This window comes from Microtus oregoni, unplaced genomic scaffold (genome assembly GCF_018167655.1).
Source record: "Microtus oregoni isolate MIOR12 unplaced genomic scaffold, Mior012 000087F_ref0000451, whole genome shotgun sequence".
Taxonomy (NCBI): Eukaryota; Metazoa; Chordata; class Mammalia; order Rodentia; family Cricetidae; genus Microtus; species Microtus oregoni.
The window spans coordinates 1158485-1177717 of record NW_024544554.1 but is presented as its reverse complement, the minus strand read 5'-3'; the positions used below and the strand labels follow the sequence as shown (position 1 = coordinate 1177717).

Genomic DNA, 19233 nt, shown 5'->3' with positions numbered 1-19233 from the left:
TGAGTAAGTCATATACTTGCTGAGAAGTTGGGACATTTTTGAAAGATGTAGCAGCAATCATATTGGCACGATGACAGTGGAATTCTTTTAAAGCTCTTAGCATATAGAAGCACTAGATAAGAATTTGTTAAATATATAAAACTGGAGGATGAAAGTTGCTCTTGAGATATAATGCAGAGCACATAAATAAAATAAAATATAGAGGAGGTTTTAATTCTGTAATTTCTTACCTGACCGCCATTTGGACATGATGGACAGATTCCAGGAGAGCCAGGAGAGCCAGGGGGACCTGGTAGCCCTGGATTGCCGGGGTCACCATTTCTCCCAGGAATTCCAGGAGGGCCCTAAAACAAATAAGACAAAAACAAACGAAACCAGTAAAATATAGGGTGATTTAAAATGATCATTAGGGATTTGCTTCCATGCTATATTGAATTATCACTGTGATATTTGTCCATGGGGATAAGTATATATCCAACTAAGTCTCATGGATAACTGAAGTTTATTATGTTCCTTTGTATCTTGACCTACATTTTGTGTTTTGAGCTGACAAAGGGATGAAGACTTGTAAGGTTTGGGAAAACAGACAAGTACTGCTATATATCATGATTTTCAAATACATAGGACAGAAGAAAATTCAGAATGGTAGCAGTTCAGTTTGAATACAGGAATAATTTGACAAGGAAAACCAGGCTTTCCTAGAAATGTCATTAGCATTAACTTTACTCCTTGGGAAGATGGTTACTCACTGGATCTCCCTTGGGGCCTCGTGGTCCATGGCCATCAGGAAGGGCAGGAGCCTATGAAGTATAAACGATATAGGTTAATATATGTAAACTATGGCAGTATTCTTAATTATTTCTTAATTCTCATTACACCCAGCCCCCTGCTTTCATTTAGAAATGACATCATTCACTCGGTAAGCCTGCTTAACAGACATAGCTCGCAGTTCCTTCCAGGCCTCTTTGCTATGGGTGCTATCTATCTATTTGTTTAATATGAATGTTGAAGATGTGGTCTTTGAAGACCTTATGCATTCTGTAGACTCACAGGTGTGGTAGGCTGTGGGCATATTGGACAACATTCTCCAAACGGGATCTCTACGTTGGGGCAGTCTAGCGGAGCATCATCGCATATGATGTCATCGCAGAGGACAGATCCGGCGTCGCAGACACATATTTGGCATGGCTCTGGTTTCCAAACATCTCTAGACTCATAGGTCTGACCAAGGTGGGTGCATCCCGATTCATCTGCGGGAAGAAAGAGGAGAACATATGGCATTTTTCATGTTTTGAAAAAAAATGTGATTTTTCAGTCATAACTATTGGCAGAGTACAGTCAAGATTGAGAAAGTTTGAAGCAATTTTTTCCTTTCATCAAAAATCATATTTCCTCTATGTAATTGCCATGTACCAATGTATTGTTTATTAAAATAAAATGTTGCACCACAATTTTCATTAAAAGTCAATTGTTTTTACTTCTCATATGAAAAACTTAGCAACAGTAGATACAACACAAACATGCAAACACTTGTACATTAATTACACAACTGAAAAGAAGCATTTTTGCCTAATTGCTATTCTTTGCTTTAATGGCAGATGGGACAGTACTAAAAGGATGATTTTTGTTACTAACTCTGGGACCTTCTGGATTATATTAACCGAGTTGAGACATTCAGGGGGAAAACTGAGCTAATCTTGGCAGCATAAAACTCTTCCAGATTGTTCTGGGAAAGCTAGCAAAGCTGAGTGTGTGTTCAATGTCACTGCTAGCTCTGTTGGGCATTAGTGGGTCAACATGATATGACATAGTATAATATATATGTATATATATATATATATATTATAGATAAAGAGTTTTCTAAATGTCTAGAATAAAATGCAACTTTAAAGCAAATATTGGCAATGAATAAGTAGAAAGACTAGGGAAAATATGAATCATGGCCATGTGTATTTGTGGCTTACTACAGCAGACGAAATGGCTTCAACCAAAATTTTAGAGTTGGTTCTTAATTATATGTAAGAAATTGAAATTTCAGTAGCCATTCACAGTGAATCTACTGAGGAGATGCCAGAACAAAACCCACTCCCAATTCTTGAAGTGTTGGCTGTGTAGTATGGCTAAGCTCAGCTTGAAAACTGCTATGACAGTTTGCCAATCACGAATGGATAAATAATAAGTCCTAAACATCTGCAAACAATTTTGAATGTAAGCAAGGTCTTGTGGGTTCTTTTGTATTTTTTCAGACAGTGAAGCTTTATTTTCCTGTAGCCCTGTTTGCAAATTTCTCTTTCCTTATCTTCATATTTAGATAATATATCATCTAAAACTTTACCATTAAGAGAAATTTCAGAGTAGCTGTTATCTGCAGACTATGGGGTTGCTTCACCTTCTACATATATGTACAAAGACAGCTTTAATCATCTTTTGAAACAGCTCAAGCTTCTTGTATGAGGCAAGTTGAGACCCATTCCTGTCTTCACAATTTATCAATCTAACAGCTAATAAAAACCAAAAGTGACAGTTCCACTAAAATTTTCAATAGGGAACAAAGATTATAAAAAAAAAATCTCTCTTTTAGCGAGGTTGTGTCAACTCCTCCTGTGTCTGTAGCAGATGAATGAGGATGGGGTGGGGGTGAAGGGTGGGTGGAAATAGGCTTTCTAAAGCTTTGAGGAATGCATCTTTATTCTCAGAGAATATAAGAGCTGAATACAAGTGTTTATCTCAGCATATAGGATTCAGGATTGTGTGATGTTGTTGTTTTTAAGTAATTCAAGAGAAGGCAAAGTGGGTTTTCATATAATTAATAGTCTTGGTGCATGAAGCGACGATCACTAAACCTATTTGTGTCACCTAGAACTGCTGTTTTGTATTTAGGAACTGTGTTCAGTTGGCAGTAAAAAACAAAGTATGTCAAGTGTTGAGATGGAAGACTTTTCAGCGAAATCACTAAAATCTTTTCATGGGTGCTCCTTTCTTCATATGAATCTTTCCCAACTCCTCTCAATTAGATGGACGAGAAATTCTTATCTGATTGGCTCTAACTTGGGATATTCTCACTGAAGATGTGGCTGTCAAACTGCCTGACCTTGACCCTGTGAAGACAATGTTAGATTGTGCTAATTATTCCATCAGCAACTTACCCTTGGATCAGAAATAGCTTTTGACCTTTAATACAACATGCAGGTTATTAAAAGGAACTATTGGACACTCATGCAAAGCTAAACATAAATTAATATATCAGGTAAAGTTAGATTTAAGTACCTCATATTTTAAAATAGCTTCATATGTTCTTAATTGGGCATAAAGTCTTTCTCCCCCATTCATCCTCCCATGTGAAAACCCTATTGAGGCCAATCTCACATCAGAAGAAATAGTGTTCATTATTTGTTTTGAATGCTGTCAAGTAGACAAGCATGACATTGACTCTTTAAAATTATAAATTAGCATGTTAAACCTAGGGCTACATAATAGAAAACTGTTATTTGACTTCTTGTTTTCAAATTTTATTAGAAATACTACTATTTTTTAATAATAGTCTTAAACATATTTATTTCTTCAAAAATTTACAATTTACGGTAAAAAGTTTCAAAACATTTTCCTTAACTTTTAGAATGTATACTTTATACGTTTTGTTGTAATACTAGCAATAAAAAGTTGACCTTCTGTGCATTAACACACCAGGATTTCTTGGTGTTAGCTCCCATTGGCATCCACCCTGCACAGCCATTGTGCACAGCCTGTGGTTTTCCTCCTGCCCTCCACCTCTAGAAACTACCACTCCTTTCTTAATGTGACGCCAACTTTTGGGCTCCTACCATTTAAAGTGATAGAGCATACTTTTTTTTTTTTAGAAAGTCATGTTCTACATAAAAGGAGAAAGTTGGAATGCCTAAAAATATAAGAGTTAATGGATCTAATTTGTTGCCATAATTTGTTTCCTATTCATTTGAAGCAAAGTTGTCTTTCTTGAAAAAATCAGAGCCTGAAAAGTTGTAAGTAGATTTTGTGGCTGAACACAACACTTCCCACCCTGTGTCTCTTCGTCATATTTGCTCTGAAAAGGATGCCTTCCGAATTTCTTCTGATTTACTCTCTCACGCATGATCATCTACCGTTAGCCATATAATCTACCAAAGCAGAAAGCCTTCAGTACACTCTCCTGAAGCTGCCTTTAGTATCAAAGCTGGAAGTCATGGTAAAGCATGGGCACTTCCTGGAATGCTTCACCCTTTGCAGCATTGGAATAGACCTGCTTATTGATTTGTTTAATATTTATATATTGTTCTTATTTATAATGCAATCTGCCAGATCATGAAAATGTTTAATATATTTAACTTACTCCATAACAACTTTAGTTCTATATTTTGAGAGTACAGGCTTTTGTGCAATCTCCCCTTGCGCTACATGGCTAAGGACTTTTGGTTCTTCCAAAGGGTAGTGGTAGTTGACAACTGAAAACACAACCATTGCTAGACCAAGCTCGTGTTCTAGGCACTATTCTTGAGCAGCTGACCTCATTTTGTTTTCTTTAGAATCAATGGTCTCCACTTGTAAGCCAAGCCAGCCATGACATCACAGTTTTTGATCTGAGTTTTCAGACTGCTGGGAATGGAGGCACAGGTATGCATCACTGCAACGAACCTGCTAGAAATGTGGGTCTCTGCAGCTGGCTGTTGGGAATGCAGCTGTGCACTTCTGTACCTGATGCTTTATATTGATCTTACGGTTCTCTTTTGCTTGCAGAGGACCTATCAGCTAAACGCTGTGGCAATCCTCCACACAGGCAAAGAGCCTGAGACAAACCAAGTAATGTCCTAGACTAAATAATGAAAAAAAAAATCAGATTTGAATCTAGGATGCTTTTCTGAAGGCTGGTACTCTATTAATGGCTTTATTCTATTTCCTTTCTGCTTTCAAAGACAGTGTCGGATGGAGAGCAGTTCCCTGTCCCACATGGTTTGTAAACTCCGTTCCCTCAGGAGGACGACGGCAGACATTTTAAGGAATCACAGTGGTCTGCAAAATGTCCTTTCTCTCTAATCTTGAAATGGGAAGATACCATCTGGAGCTGAGTCCTACTTGTTTATTTCTCTTGACCTTATGAAAAAGATTTGTATTTCCAAGGCCACCCTGCTGGCATCCAGACCACCAGCAAGATGAACTGGTGAAAGCCAGGCAGAAAGACAGGTAGAAGTAAACATAAGGTTTCTGCTTCCAGGGCATAGATGTATTTACATTGCCTAAAGCACTAATATTCAGAAAATATAGTTACTACATGCTTCGCATGCATTAGCTTGCTCACAAGTCTCCTTTGAATAAATAAGGATTTATAAGTTCTGTGGAACACCACAGAGTGTTTCTTTAAGAAACAGTCTGTCTGCCTCTACAATAACAAACAAAAGAGAAACGTCTGGCAAATATGTTACTGGAAAAGGCATCTCTCAATGTTAATTTTCAAAGTGAATTTAACTGTTAAGGGTTTTCGGGATTACTTGTGTCTAACCTCACTTTTGGGGGACAATTTTAGGATTCTTCCCGTTTGAACTTTCCATTTTGCTCATTCAGATTCCATTGGAAGCGGCAGGGCTTGACCTCAGTCGTGGAAAAAGCGAGGCTTTGATTAGATAATCTGAAAGGCATCCACTGGGGCTGTGTTTTTCTTAGGCACAGACAGAGCTGCTAGCGGTTAGTGCAACTCTCCAAACTGCAGTTACAAATGAGTGCTGATCAAAGCTAACTCAGAGTTTCCACTGCCTTCCTGACAGGCAAAGTTTCCCCTGTTAAAAATTTTGTATGAAGAAAAATACAACGGGACTTCTCTGCTAACCTGTAAATCAATGACGCCAAACTTATCCCCCTAAGGAACAGAATGAAACATTTTATACGAATCAGGGCATCCACATTTCCAGGAATCTGCGATGGAACTCGAGTTTTCCAAGTGTCCCCCAGGTCCAGCAAAGGCAAGCTTATCTTTCATCTTCCCAGCTGACTTGCAAGCAATGCAGTTTAATGGACTCAAGGTGGAGATATCACTTACGTCATATAAGTAAAAGAACTACATAGGAACTCTGCACAGCAGAGCATCACCTTCAGTGGACACTACAGAACCTCGGTAGGTGGCAGTCTTTTCTGAGTTCCCACTCAGGCTGGCCTGAGCCTGTGGGTATGATGTGACACAGGCCTTTCCAAAGAGCTAGCTCTCATTGAACGTCCACTACAGTTCGAGACAAATCCTTTTAAGAAGAAATCTCTGGGCAAGGCACCAACTCAAGGGTCTGAATTCCTTAAAGCGCTGCTCTCCTCTCTTCCAGCATGGTTCGAAAAGACTGGGTTGCTTCTCTAAGACTCAGGCTTCATCCTAGACCTAAGCACGATGTCTCAGCCCTCAGGCTGAGCACTGTGGAGCTGCTGAGGAAATGCGAGGGGTCACAAATTGAAACCACGAAAGTGTGTGTCAATAATAGTCCTTTATTCGCTTGTAGTGTACATGTTCACAGAAGGGATGGTAATTTCTTGTTAAGCCCTTAGCTTCTGGGTCTTTTGCCCAGTAAACCAGATTAATCTGTTAAAAGTTGAGTACTAAATAGAAAAAAAAAAAGACTACCTTAAAAAAACTTTTATAAATATATTTTCTGGAACAATTTAAAATTTGGAATCTCTCTTTTATTGACAAATAGTTACAAAAAATAAGAAAATGCAGACACTAAAAGTGTGTGTTTTTTCCTTAAACCATTTAACATTTCTTCAAATTTCTGAGTATTAACCCTGTCCTTTCCTGTTTCTAACCTATACCAACACACTATTCACTACACGACTGATATTGAGATATGTACATAATTAACAATGTTCTAACAATGTATTTTCTCTTGTAAGAGCTACAGTTATTTCCAATGACTTTACAAAACATTTAATCCAGTGGTTTGGTATGTTTAATATTTAGGATAACACAAACCAGAGAAAATTTAACTGTTAATATTAGCTATAACTTTCCTTTTAAACATAAAGGGAAATAGACTCACAAAACATGAAATAAGAATTCATTCTCAAAGTTCACTTACAGTTTTGAAATTCCAAATCAGTTAATAGTTCATAGCTAAGTTTTGTGACATTACCAGCATAGCAAAGTGTAGAAGGTTCAACATTAGAGGAGATTTAATTAAAATAGCTTATGTCCCTGCCCTAAGAAAGCAATATTATTAGCATCTATCTATGGATCCATAACCAGCAAAATTCTGATATTAAACAAGGATGATATCAGTCCATGAGTAGAGAAAATATGTTTAAAGGTCATACTATTGATTTCAATACACCTATAGATTTTCTCTGGCCATACTGGAGATTGGAACTAGGGGCCATGCATCCCCAGCCTTCTTTAAATTTGTTATTTTGAGACAGTTTCACGTTTGTTCCCAGGCTGACCTTGACCTCACTCTGTAGACACGGCAGACTTTGGGCTAGTATTCCTCTACCCTCAACTGCCCAAAGAACAGGGATGACAAGACTGTTCCACCATGCCTAGCTGGAAAGAACTGGGATTGCAAGACTGTGCCACCATGCCTAGCTGGAAAGAACTGGGATTGCAAGACTGTGCCACCATGCCTGCTGGAAAATGTCTATACCCTTAACACTCACTTTTCCAAACGTCTTATATCACCACCAGTTTGTTTGTATGTCTGGCAACATCTTATCTACTTTTCTTTAACTTATGAAAGCAGTGTAGAATTTTTAAAATTCATAAGCACATATGCACATATATACATATATATAGAATGAGATTTACACACACACACACACACACACACACACACACACACACCTTATTCTAAAATACCAGTCCTGTGATGCAGCAGTCATGTTGGCACTGGTTCTGTAAATGGTGTCCCTTCTGCCAGCCACTAGGTGGCGTGATTTAGCACTTAAAAATCTGGCACCCTTCTAAACCACAGGAAATATAAAACAGACCTGGTTTTTCCACAGCTGGCATAAGATGCATGAATAAAGTTAAGACTCGCACAGATTTGTATAGAGACCAAAATTCCTTTTGGAGACATGTTTTATACTCCTGAAAACTCCCATGAGTAGATTGCAAGTTACTGTCCTGCAGCTCTGTGCTCCTTCTGAGGTTTCTAAAGAACATAGGCGATACCCCATTAGAGTTCTGTGAATATTCCCTGTGTGCTGAATAGCCATCACCGACTGTAACCTCCCCAAAGATCCAGGAGAACCTTCACTAAAAACCTATAAAGAATGTGTATTGCACACTCTTAAATCCCTTTCATTGTCTTCATGGCCATAGCACAAGGGCTGAAGAAAGTGAGCTAGCGAAGACGTTAAGATGGTTATGTCAGACTGCAAAGAAGCATACTCATTGCACCTACGCTATTTTTTATATTCATATAATGAGCACAGTCTTTTCAAAAATTAAAATTCTGTGATTCTCCTCCCAGACATCCAAAGATCTCTATTGGGACGCTGGGGAATTAGCATTCCTTTTGGGCTCTGTCTTTTAGTTTTCTAGCGAAGACATGGGGATTGTTGCATCTTCCAGGAGGGCAGGATGGGGAGAGAAAGCGAAGACAGAAAGTTAAAGGAGAATTGAGCATCCGAAGGGGGGAAACAATCAGGGGGGAAGAGGGGAGAATGAAAACAGAGATGGAAGCTGAAGGGGGATGCACGGGGTGTGGCAGGAGAAGGGAAGGATTAGGAAATGGGAAGGGGAGGTGGACAGCCCAGGATGGGGGTGGGGTGATGAGGAAGGGAGGAAAACTGGGAGGGGAGTTCTTTAGGAGACAGAAGGGGCGGGGAGATAAGGAGGGGGGATGCGGGGGCTGGGGATGGGTTAAGGGGAGGAGACAACTAATGAACAAGAAATCTGGGTGTTCCTTTACTGTCGCAGTCATGGATCGAATATGCATAAATGTTATCGGGTATCCCCCGCCCCTACCACCTAGTCTTGAATTTATAATTTGCGAAGAGAGCAAAGATATTGATATTACAAACAATGGAAAAACTAATACTCATGAAGCATTTACCAAAAGTAAAGGTTTAAACACAAGCCCGTTTGATAATGTGTAAAAAATAAAAAATCGCTAACATAGTTAAGATTCACAAAAGCACAATTAGTTTGAGGAAAGTGTGTACCCCAATTTTTTGTGATATTGAGGAACAGAGGCATTTGTAAAAATATTTAAATAAATAACAAGGCAACTGCTTTTAATTTGTGGCACGGGAAAGTAAAGATCACTGTATTTGCTCACCAAGAATATATGAAGGATGCGTTTTCTGAACGAAGCTTTCATCTTTACCTTGTTTGTAGAAAAGGCAAAAACACTCCTTTTAAAACACTTTCCCTCCAGGAGTGAAAACCCAGCTAAGCAGAGCCTTTGGGACATAAAAGAGCCTTTGGCAAAACTCTGAGCAAGTATGGATTAACCAACTACGCACATTCTTAGAATGCAGTAAGAACAAGAACAATGGTATTATTTTCAGTGGCCTGGGCTCGCTTCAGCAATGTCCAGAGATAGTCCACTGTGCCATTTACAGAAATACATACAGGGGTTCTGCTGGTCTTCTAGTATCTTCTTCTGGGCTCTTGACAACAGATGCTTTCTAATACGTTATTTTACTGGAAAAAAAAATCAGGCTAAATATCCCATCCTTACAACGAGAACAGCATACAAAGGAGAACATGAAATTATTACAAGAGACCAATAAATTCCAGATGTCTTGGGAGCATTCCAAGATGTTCACAAAAGAGGAAGGGAGTGTCTGAAAGGCATTTTTTTTTTTAAAAGGTGAACATGGAAACAAAGCAAGTTAGGACCATTTTTATCTTAAACAACTAGAGAATTTTCAAATACACATACGCACTCTCTTTTTATAAGCAAATATAAAAAGCAAAATTATGGTTAGAGAAGCAATCCGCAGTCAGAGGCTAGGCAGGAAATTCCGAGGACGCTGATGTCTTTTCCCTATGTGACGCTTGGTAAGAAGTTAAGACAAAGTTAACGCAGAAAGCCTGTTGAAATCAGTACCTACTTACCAACACTGCCCTGTTGTGCCCAAATGCAAGTGGGATGGAGCAGGGCAAGGAGAAGCCAGGCCCCACTTTGCACAAAGCTCATCATGTCTAAATATCAGACATGAGACTCTTTGTGCAAGCGGAGAAAAGAAAAAGCAGCTCAAAGTAGCACCATGAGTTGTACCCTGCCCTCCAGCACCGGGCCCGTCATAAAACTCAGCCGCCGAGATTCCTCTGCTTTGGCCTTAAATAGGAAAAAGGTTGGCTTCCCTCACTTCCCAGCCCCTTTCTGAAATATGAGAACAGCTCCCATCCCCTCAGCAGTAAAAGCCGTGATTAATATTTCTTTTTCTCTTATAGAGGACACAGCCCATGGAGTTTGAAAGCGGTCCATCTGGAGTTTGTATACATCAGCCCATGTATATGTTTATAACACGCATTAGTCTTAAATACATATTTGCATGACAGGCACACACAGGAATGCGCTTTGTGATTCTCTCGAACAATTGTCCTTGCCTTTTTAAATCTCTCTCGGAAACAGTAAAAGCAGCTCAAATTTGAAAAAGTGTTTGATTCCCATTGTCGGGTGTGGTTATTTGGTGGACCCTATCTTCCTAGAGGACTTTGATGTTGGGATTTTGCCAGAAGCCACCCCAACTCGATTTAAAGAGGGAACTGTAAGAAAGTTACTGAAGGAAAAACTTCTGTCTGCCCCTGCACTCACCCACCCACTCTGAGTTCTGGATGTTGGATTTCACAGAGAGTCACGAAACTGTTTCTGAGCCTGGTTCGAACAGATCTTTAGATTCTTATCTGTGACTGTTTCCCTGTTTCCATGTCTCCCTGATTTCTTTAGCAAGCCTGTTTCCTTGTAAGATTTCCAGTTTACATGTTGTGTGGGGAAGCCAGAACAGATGTTACTAAAGAAAAAATAAAAACTTTTTCTGTCTTGTTTTTGTAAGAAACCACAAGAGAGAAAGTTCAGTGCCTGGGATATAAGAAATTTCAATTTCAACTCCATTAATATAAAGATTACTGCAAACCCATCTAGGTTCCGTCTTTTCTGTGTTTCTGTTCTGAGTCTGTATCAGCAGGGCTTTTCTTGATCTATCTGAGGATTAAGTACCACTAGGCTCCTGCAGGAAAAAGGCATTTGTTAACTTTGTTATGATGTCATTAATGACCAAATAATATCTTGATACCTTACCTTCAGTCATTTATCCCTTCATTTATCTTTAAAATCTACTGTGAGCCTTTCAAGGTCGACCTCCTCATTGAGATCATGTACATTGGTTTCTTTAGTCTTAACTTCATGGATGTGTGCCCTGTCTGTGCACCTACCCTTGAGATGCTTGCCCTCTCATATCATTTTATGAAAGTTCTTTCTGCTCAAGACTTTCTTCCTTAGGGAAATCATCTCACTTAAAACTCTTTTTATCATTTTCTTTTCCATAATGTATAACACTCATTTTTAAATTGGGTTTTATGTACCTGTTATAATCATGGACAGTTCTATGCCTGACTCCTTCTATCCCTGCTCAGAGGGAGGCCAGACTAAGATGTTCAAGGGGGAAAGTGATGTCATTTGGTGACAGGAAACAAGAAATAGGACAAGACCCACTTACTGTGCATCTTCTGATTTCGTATTGGAGAATGGTTGCCGAAAGAGGCAGGGAAAGTAACTGTTGCCAACATCTGCGCTGCTGGGTGATAGTGAAGAAGCTGGGGAAAGTCACATGTGTCTTTCTGTCATCCGGTCTTCATCCTTTTCTTCAATGTTCTCTTCGGTCCAAACCAACTCCGAAACACGAGTTTTTCTCCTGGAATCTTTGGCATGTACATAAAACAAGACAATACACATAGGCACATGTCTCCTTATTTAAAGTGGTTAATAAACATTGATATGTATTGAAAATTGATATGTATTGAAAAGTTTCAGTGTAATTACTTTTCAACGTGAAAAATTAATAATGCTACTTTTAAAATATTGTATGTCCAATTTCAGGCATACTATGTATAATTTCTATACTATTTTAAGCTTGTGTTAAAATTCCTAAAGCAGCCGGGCGGTGGTGGCGCACGCCTTTAATCCCAGCACTCGGGAGGTAGAGGCAGGCGGATCTCTATGAGTTCGAGGCCAGCCTGGTCTACAAGAGCTAGTTCCAGGACAGGAACCAAAAGCTACGGAGAAACCCTGTCTCGAAAAATCAAAAAAAAAAAAAATTCCTAAAGCAGCCTTATGTGCATAAGGAAAGTTCCTGATCAGCACACTCAGGACAGAGAGATGGCTGCTATTTTGCAGATTGAGGATCTGCTCTATTTTAAGGTCTTTAGGAGAGACTTGGAGAATGCTTCCAGGTTGTCTGGTTCATCATTCTTTTCTACTTTAAGTGTGTTTGGAAGTTCTGCCTGACGAGTCTTTGCTCTACGTTCCTGACCTTCTGTTTCCTCTTTCCTAGGAGGAGACAGTGTTTCTTGGTGGAGTGTCCAGATGGGAGTGGATCTGAGCTGTTGTTACAACGGGTTAAATGCAGGCCCTGGGAAACTGTATCATGCAAGCCCAGCACTGTCGTTAACCACACAAATTGTTTTGTATACCTCTGTGACTTAACTGATATTAACAGGATGTATATATATATTAAAAAAGCCAGTTTGCTCTTTTTATTGCATCTGGAAACATGACAAAAACACAAATTCCTGCACCAGCGAAAGCAGTGCTTAAACTGTCTCTGGACAAGAATGGTTGGAAAGATGAGGCAAAGCAAGGGTGTGGCCAATTATCTTCCAAGAATTCAGATCTTCTAAGTCAGTGGAAAGCTGAGGGGGGGAGGAAGCTGTGTAAGCCCAGCTGTGACAAACTCTGAAGGCCACAGAATGTCAGCAGGGCTCTCCACAATGGACCGAAACAAAGAAATCAACTGTCTCCATCCTGAAACACAGTCTGCTCTTTCTTCTGCCGTGTCTCTCTCCCTCCACCCATCTGCTGTGGGACACTGGTTTTACCCTGTAAATGTTTGTTTCTTGTACTTGTTTAATAAACGCTGATTGACCAGTAGCCAGGCAGGAGGTATAGGTGCCAGGCAGGAAGTAGAGGCTGGGGCAATCAGGCAGGAAGTAGAGGTAGGGCAAGGAGAATTGTGGGAACAGGAAAGTTTCAGTCTGCAGTTGTGATCCAGCCGCAGAGGAAGCAAGATGTGACTGGCTTGCTGAAAAAGGTACCAAGCCAAGTGGCTAACACAGACAGGAATTATGGGCTAATCTAAGTTATAAGAGTTAATAAGAAGCCTGAGCTACTAGGCCAAGCAGCTAATAATTAATGTAGACCTCTGTGTGTTTCTTTGGTACTGAATGATTGCAGGACCTGGTGGGACAGAAACCTCTGTCAACAGAACGATGCTCAGTCAACACCCATCACTCTCTGTTTCCTCCTTTCTTCTCCCTACTTAGTCTAAAGTTTTATTTGTGACATTTTTAAAAGAGGAAAATACTTTACTCATGCATTTATTTCTATGCTTACATCATATACATACTATATTTATAACACTTCTATCCAACATTCTTCCCTCAAATAGCTCCTGTGCCCCACCTCTTCCTTTAAGCTTCATGATGCTGTCTTATTTAATAATTATTTTTATGGTCAGTTTGTATATTTTGAATCACTGCATGGCCCTTTAAAATGTACCTGTGGCCTTGTTTACAAAACACACTGAATCTTCAACAAAATGGCAGGAATGAAAGGGTATTTTTTTACACAGCTGTGAAGTATGTTGTAAGCCTTTGTTATTCCTAGGGAGATGGACTTATCTACTCAGTGTTCATGGGAAGTACTATCTGTGGAGAATTGAAAAAGAATTTGATTAATAATAATGTGTACCTACTAATTGTCGACTTATTCTTGAAAATTGTCTTAGAGCTGGAAGACTTGAATATGCCTGATTATAAAATTTGTAGGATGAAGAAATGGTTTGGAGAGATGTTGAATCGTAACTGTGGACGTGACAATCAAGAGTTTAGTTGCTGTGATCTACCCCTCTACTTTGTGTCTATATAACTATGTTAGTAGTCACGTCTCTGGGACTTTCACTTCTCCAGCAGTCTCATGTCTTCTTGACTTTTGTTCAAATAGTTGGGAGATACTAAATAACTCTACGATGATCGACTGTTTGAATACTTGGGAAATAGTAAATAACTCTAGGATGATCTACTCTTTGAATATTCGCTGCTCTGGCTGAGGTTCTAAATATCTAGTTTTCTGTTTTATGATGAAATTTACCCCATGTTTGAAAAGAAAAGTTCACATCGGTTGTGCAAGTCTGCAAGTTGCTCCCTGGAATTGGAATTGACTACCACGCTTTCCAGTTTTCACAATGTTTTCCACTTGAATTAGTCACTGATTGTGGCAGCTATATTTTTATGCAATGTAGAAATCCAGTGAATACAAATTTGGCACATAATTTTGTGTTTTCTCTTTGAGGGCTCTAAAACAGATGGGGAGAAAGGAATACAGTCTGAGCAGGTGGTCAGGTTTGTTTAAGGGATCACTATTTGATTTCTGATTTTAACTTATCACTTAATGTTTGGTAAAGGTTAGAATTGTATTTAGGTAAATTTCATTTTAATTTTATGCCTCTGATGTGTGTCTGTGTGTGTGTGTGTGCATCCAGTAGTTTACATGCACATGTAAGAGGACATCTTGTAGGACTCGTTTCTCTCCTAGACCTCATGTGTGTTCCAGAACTCAGTTCATCAGGCTTGACGGTAAGTCCCTTTACTCACCAAGCCAACTCACATACTCTTAAGTCAATTTTAAGTGAATTAAACACTCAGTAATTTATTCTTAATTTTATATGACAGTCGTGGGAAATGTGAAAGATTATGTGTGTCTTTGTATGTGCATGGACTTTTGTTTTTCTGTTTTGTTTTTAATTTAGAATACATACATGGTTATTGTGTTTTGAATAAAGGAATCATTCACTAGTTATTCACAGTTAGTAATCATAGTTCTTCCTAAGAAGTAAGAAGGTTAAATGTATACTACACTGGCATTTATGTTTTCAATAAATCCATTTTATATGACTCATAAGAGAAATTTTCCCAAAGGTTCCCCTATTTATGAAGAAGATTAAGAATGGATAAGGTACTGATGTAAATTCTTATTTTTATATTATTTTGAAAGCTCTGTACACGAATACCATAGGTACAATACTTCTTCCTCCGCCAATTTATACTATATCCAATAACTAAATATGCATGTATATGGTCTTACAGTATTTTTAAAAATCTAGGGAAACTTCTTTAATATGCATGAGATGTGCTTCATCTTTTCTGTGTTAATTTATCTTCACAGAAGTGGATAAAATATAATTTCCTCCTATGTGGATATCACCATTTACTCAACTGACATCTAATCATTGATAGGAAAACTGTGGAGTTTCACCTGTTTAATTATGAAATTATGGTAGTACTACAAGCATGCTACCTGAAATGAATTCTTTATACTCTTACACTTATAAGGTGGCATTATTTGCTATCACCTTAATGTTGCAATTATATTTGAAATTTCAAAGAAAATTCAAGTTCATCTCTTTTCCTGATGCACAATCTGTCCTTGAGCAGTGTGGTTATTTTATACATGTTAAATACAGACAAAGGTTGAGAAATATGATGCAAAATTTCTATCATTCTGAGAAGAAAAGCTCCACTCTGAAAATCCCACCAGATTCTCTACTGAGTATAATTTGTCATCTGAGTCATACTCAGGAATTTTCAACAGTCTCCAACACAGCTGCCATAGTTCTACAAACACAGCCAATTGTGTCTGGAGATAAAGAGAAGGCCAAATAACCATCTTCTAAAAGACATATGAAGACGAAAACTGAATTCTAATGTTTAAAATGGGAACTGGGTTTAGTATGTGTCAACTACATACTAGTTTTGCTAACACACACTATCTGTATAGTGCTGTGCATATGTAAACATCTTCACACATATGTGAGTGGGTGTTAAATTTTGGTCTAAGGATGCACTCTATCTGCACACGAATTGATGTCAACGTTAGATTCTTGGGGCTAGAGACAAGTCTAAGTGGAAATTTTATTCCAAAGATCTCAGTGAGACCACCTAGTCTCACTTTCTTGTGGCAATGCCCATGGTGATAATTTTGCTTCAAATTCATACTTATATTTTTAATGTATATATTTATTCATATATATACACATATATGTACACACACATATATATCTTTGAGATTTTCTGTTCCGTTCCCCTTTAAACTTCATGACCATGAGAAGGCAAAGTCTATTATATGTTAAGTTGGGATAAATGTAGGAAATTAATTGATGTAGTAGGACATTAAACATTAGTGTTGGTGTATACATATTTTTAAACATTTATAGCATCAAGATTATGATCACCTCTCCTTTTGAAAGATATTGCATCCATTTCTTGAAGTGCTTGAGTCAAATAAAATATTTAGTGAAAGCAAACAAATCCATGTAGAAAGTTCCAAATAAAATTTGTGACATTTTATATTTCCCTTTGAGATTAATATACTTTTATCATTTTCCCTTCCCTTTTCTCCTTCAAAGACTCCCACATCATATCATATCATATCAAATCATATCATATCATATCATATCATATCATATCATATCCCATCTCCATTCTCCTTCAAATTCATGATCTCTTTTTAAATTGATTTTTTGTTATACCTATCTATCTATCTATCTATCTATCTATCTATCTATCTATCTATCATCTGTCTAGTCTATCAATTTATCTATATCTACCTTATATGTAAATATCTATCTATAGTTATGTGCCTGTGATTATTATTAAAGTGGTATTTGTAGGTCCTTCTCCAAGATCCATGTGGGTAACTGTCACCCACCGCGGCCCCGGTCTGTGCTCTATGCACTAGACCCCAGTTTGCGAGCTTCAGACAAGGGGCTGGAGATTGAGAATACTCATGCAGAGACAGACTGACACACAGACCTTCAATCACTGGTACCAAAAGCCCTTCTTTAATAGCACCATGGAGGCTTAAATACAGTGCAGTCAATGGCCAACAGGTGAAAATCCCATCCTCTGATCCCCTAAGCTAGGCACAGCTTCTAGTAACTTCAATTAGAAGGTTCTAGGAGGGAAGAGCTCATTAGTCCCAACAGGTAACTGGTTAGGTTTCCAGTACCAGTCATGATTTCCCTTTTGTTGAGTGGGTCTTAAGTTTAATTAGAGAACTGTTGATAACCACCAATGTATGTTTGCCATGCCTGTACACTGAAGGTTATCATTTCCTCCTGGTCTTTGTTATAGTTAATCAGCATGGTAGCTGGGTAGGACTGTGGCTAGTTTCCCTCCCTTGGAATCTTACATGGAATCTTCTGGGATTATGAAAGCTCATGGAGAGGCACTTAGGTCAGCCCTAGCTTAGGGGCCTTCCAGCCATTTGCTGGAAGTGCATAGTGATAGGGACTTAACCTTCCATCTCTTAAGAGAAACAACCAAAAAGCAATAGCAATAGCCTGTGTGTCTTGGAGTCTACTGAACAACAGTGACCAAGGACTCAGAAGAGGGCATCTCATATTTGGTATTGGGGGTTTTGTTCGGTAGTCTTTGGCTCATGGAGGAAGCATTGTCAGGAAATATGAGAAATTTCATATGAACTGTATATGTATATTTGTATGCAGACTTACCTGTGTTGTAGTTTATTTTAAGCAAATATTTAATAATGTGGTTCCTCGTGATATTTTTCATACATCCTCACTGTTGTTTTGCCATCCTGCTTCTCTTTTTTGTATTTATCTCCCTTCTTCCCTTTAATTAGTACCCCACCTTGTGCCATTCCCCAAATCAGAAAAAAATGTCATATATTCTCTGTCACATGAGACTCCTAGCTTTAAATCTTCGCATGTAGCCTTCCCATAACCTAGAGTAACAGCAGAAAACAGGTTCATTGGGGAAGAGTGGAGGGGAATGTAGAGAGGAGAACAGCAGTGGACATGTGATCTGATTATGGAAATGGGAGGTATGCCATCTTGGTAGTTCAATGTGGTAATCATGGATGACTATACTGAATAGATGAATATTACTTTATTCTCTTATCTCTGGGTAACTCTCCATTTTTTTTTACAGCATCTAAAATAAGATGCTAAATGATCTTGTATACCATTTTATACCCAGTATACCTTCTATCTAGATTCAGGGCAGTCTTCAATAAGTCTAACAACTGTATTTCAACCATACCTCTTCTATCTTGATGAGTTCCTATGCCTTTGATATTGTCTTCCTGTCAGCTAATCTATGAGACCTAAATTTCCCATATTGGAACCATTCTCCTCCTTTTTTATTCACCTTTTCCATAACTCTTAGTTGGTCTTAAACTGCAGACTTTTGAAAAATTTTCCAAGACTTGAAGCTACTGCAGTTCAAGTTTAGCCCTTTTCCTTCATCAACAACCTTTGATACTTGTTCCGTTTGATACTTGTTGCACACAGCCAATAAACACACATTAACTCGTGGGGCTAAGACCTGCAGCCATTAATCAAGCAGAACACTTCTGCAGTTAATGTATCCTTCTTGTGCCCTTCCTTTAGAGTGCTCATAATTTTTCGATAAGCTAGTCTCAGGATTTTAATAACTCTGAAAACGAGTTATTGCATAGGAAGTCCTTGGATTTTTAATGGATATTTTAAAAACTTCCAGACGTTATTAATTTATTTCTAAAATAGAAAAAAATATATATGAGGCTTGTTCACAAACAAATTGAAAGTTGTCAAACTTGTGTTCACAATGATCACAAATAAAGGACCACTTAAAAGACACAATTTTAAAAAGGAAAACAATGCAGATATTTTACCAAGGAATCACAAAATTTTTATTAACTTCAAAGTTAATATTAAACACAAAATGTATCTATTTTAAAATCTGTTTTTGAGAATAAAAGTTAAATAGGGCATACAAAAAACACTGTGAGAACATAGTATCAAAGGAAACGTTTTACATCCTTTGTTCAAATTATCTTCATTACTCTTGACCAAATTTGTTGGTTTAACACTTTATGAGGCAAAACAAAACTAAACCAAACAAAAAGCCCCACAAATTATCAAATCAAAGTACTGAAATACCTTATTATCACACAAATAAGGACATCCTATCTACAATGCATCACACACGTTTATAGCTTTCTTTTGTGAATTGATTTCTTG

At 38.2% G+C, this 19233-nt stretch overlaps 1 protein-coding gene across 1 annotated transcript in view; it reads right to left on the bottom strand.

The window, feature by feature from the left end:
* Positions 1-10249, bottom strand: part of LOC121442191 (collagen alpha-1(III) chain) — a 35814-nt gene extending 25565 nt beyond the window's left edge. Inside the window, exons 1-4 of the mRNA XM_041643647.1 lie at positions 10049-10249; positions 1051-1250; positions 750-800; positions 231-344 (exon numbers count right to left, since the gene is read on the bottom strand). Coding sequence (XP_041499581.1) covers positions 231-344; positions 750-800; positions 1051-1250; positions 10049-10133 — 450 coding nt within the window. The 5' untranslated portion in view covers positions 10134-10249. The remainder of the gene's footprint in view (positions 1-230; positions 345-749; positions 801-1050; positions 1251-10048) is intronic.
* Positions 10250-19233: the final 8984 nt, after the last annotated feature.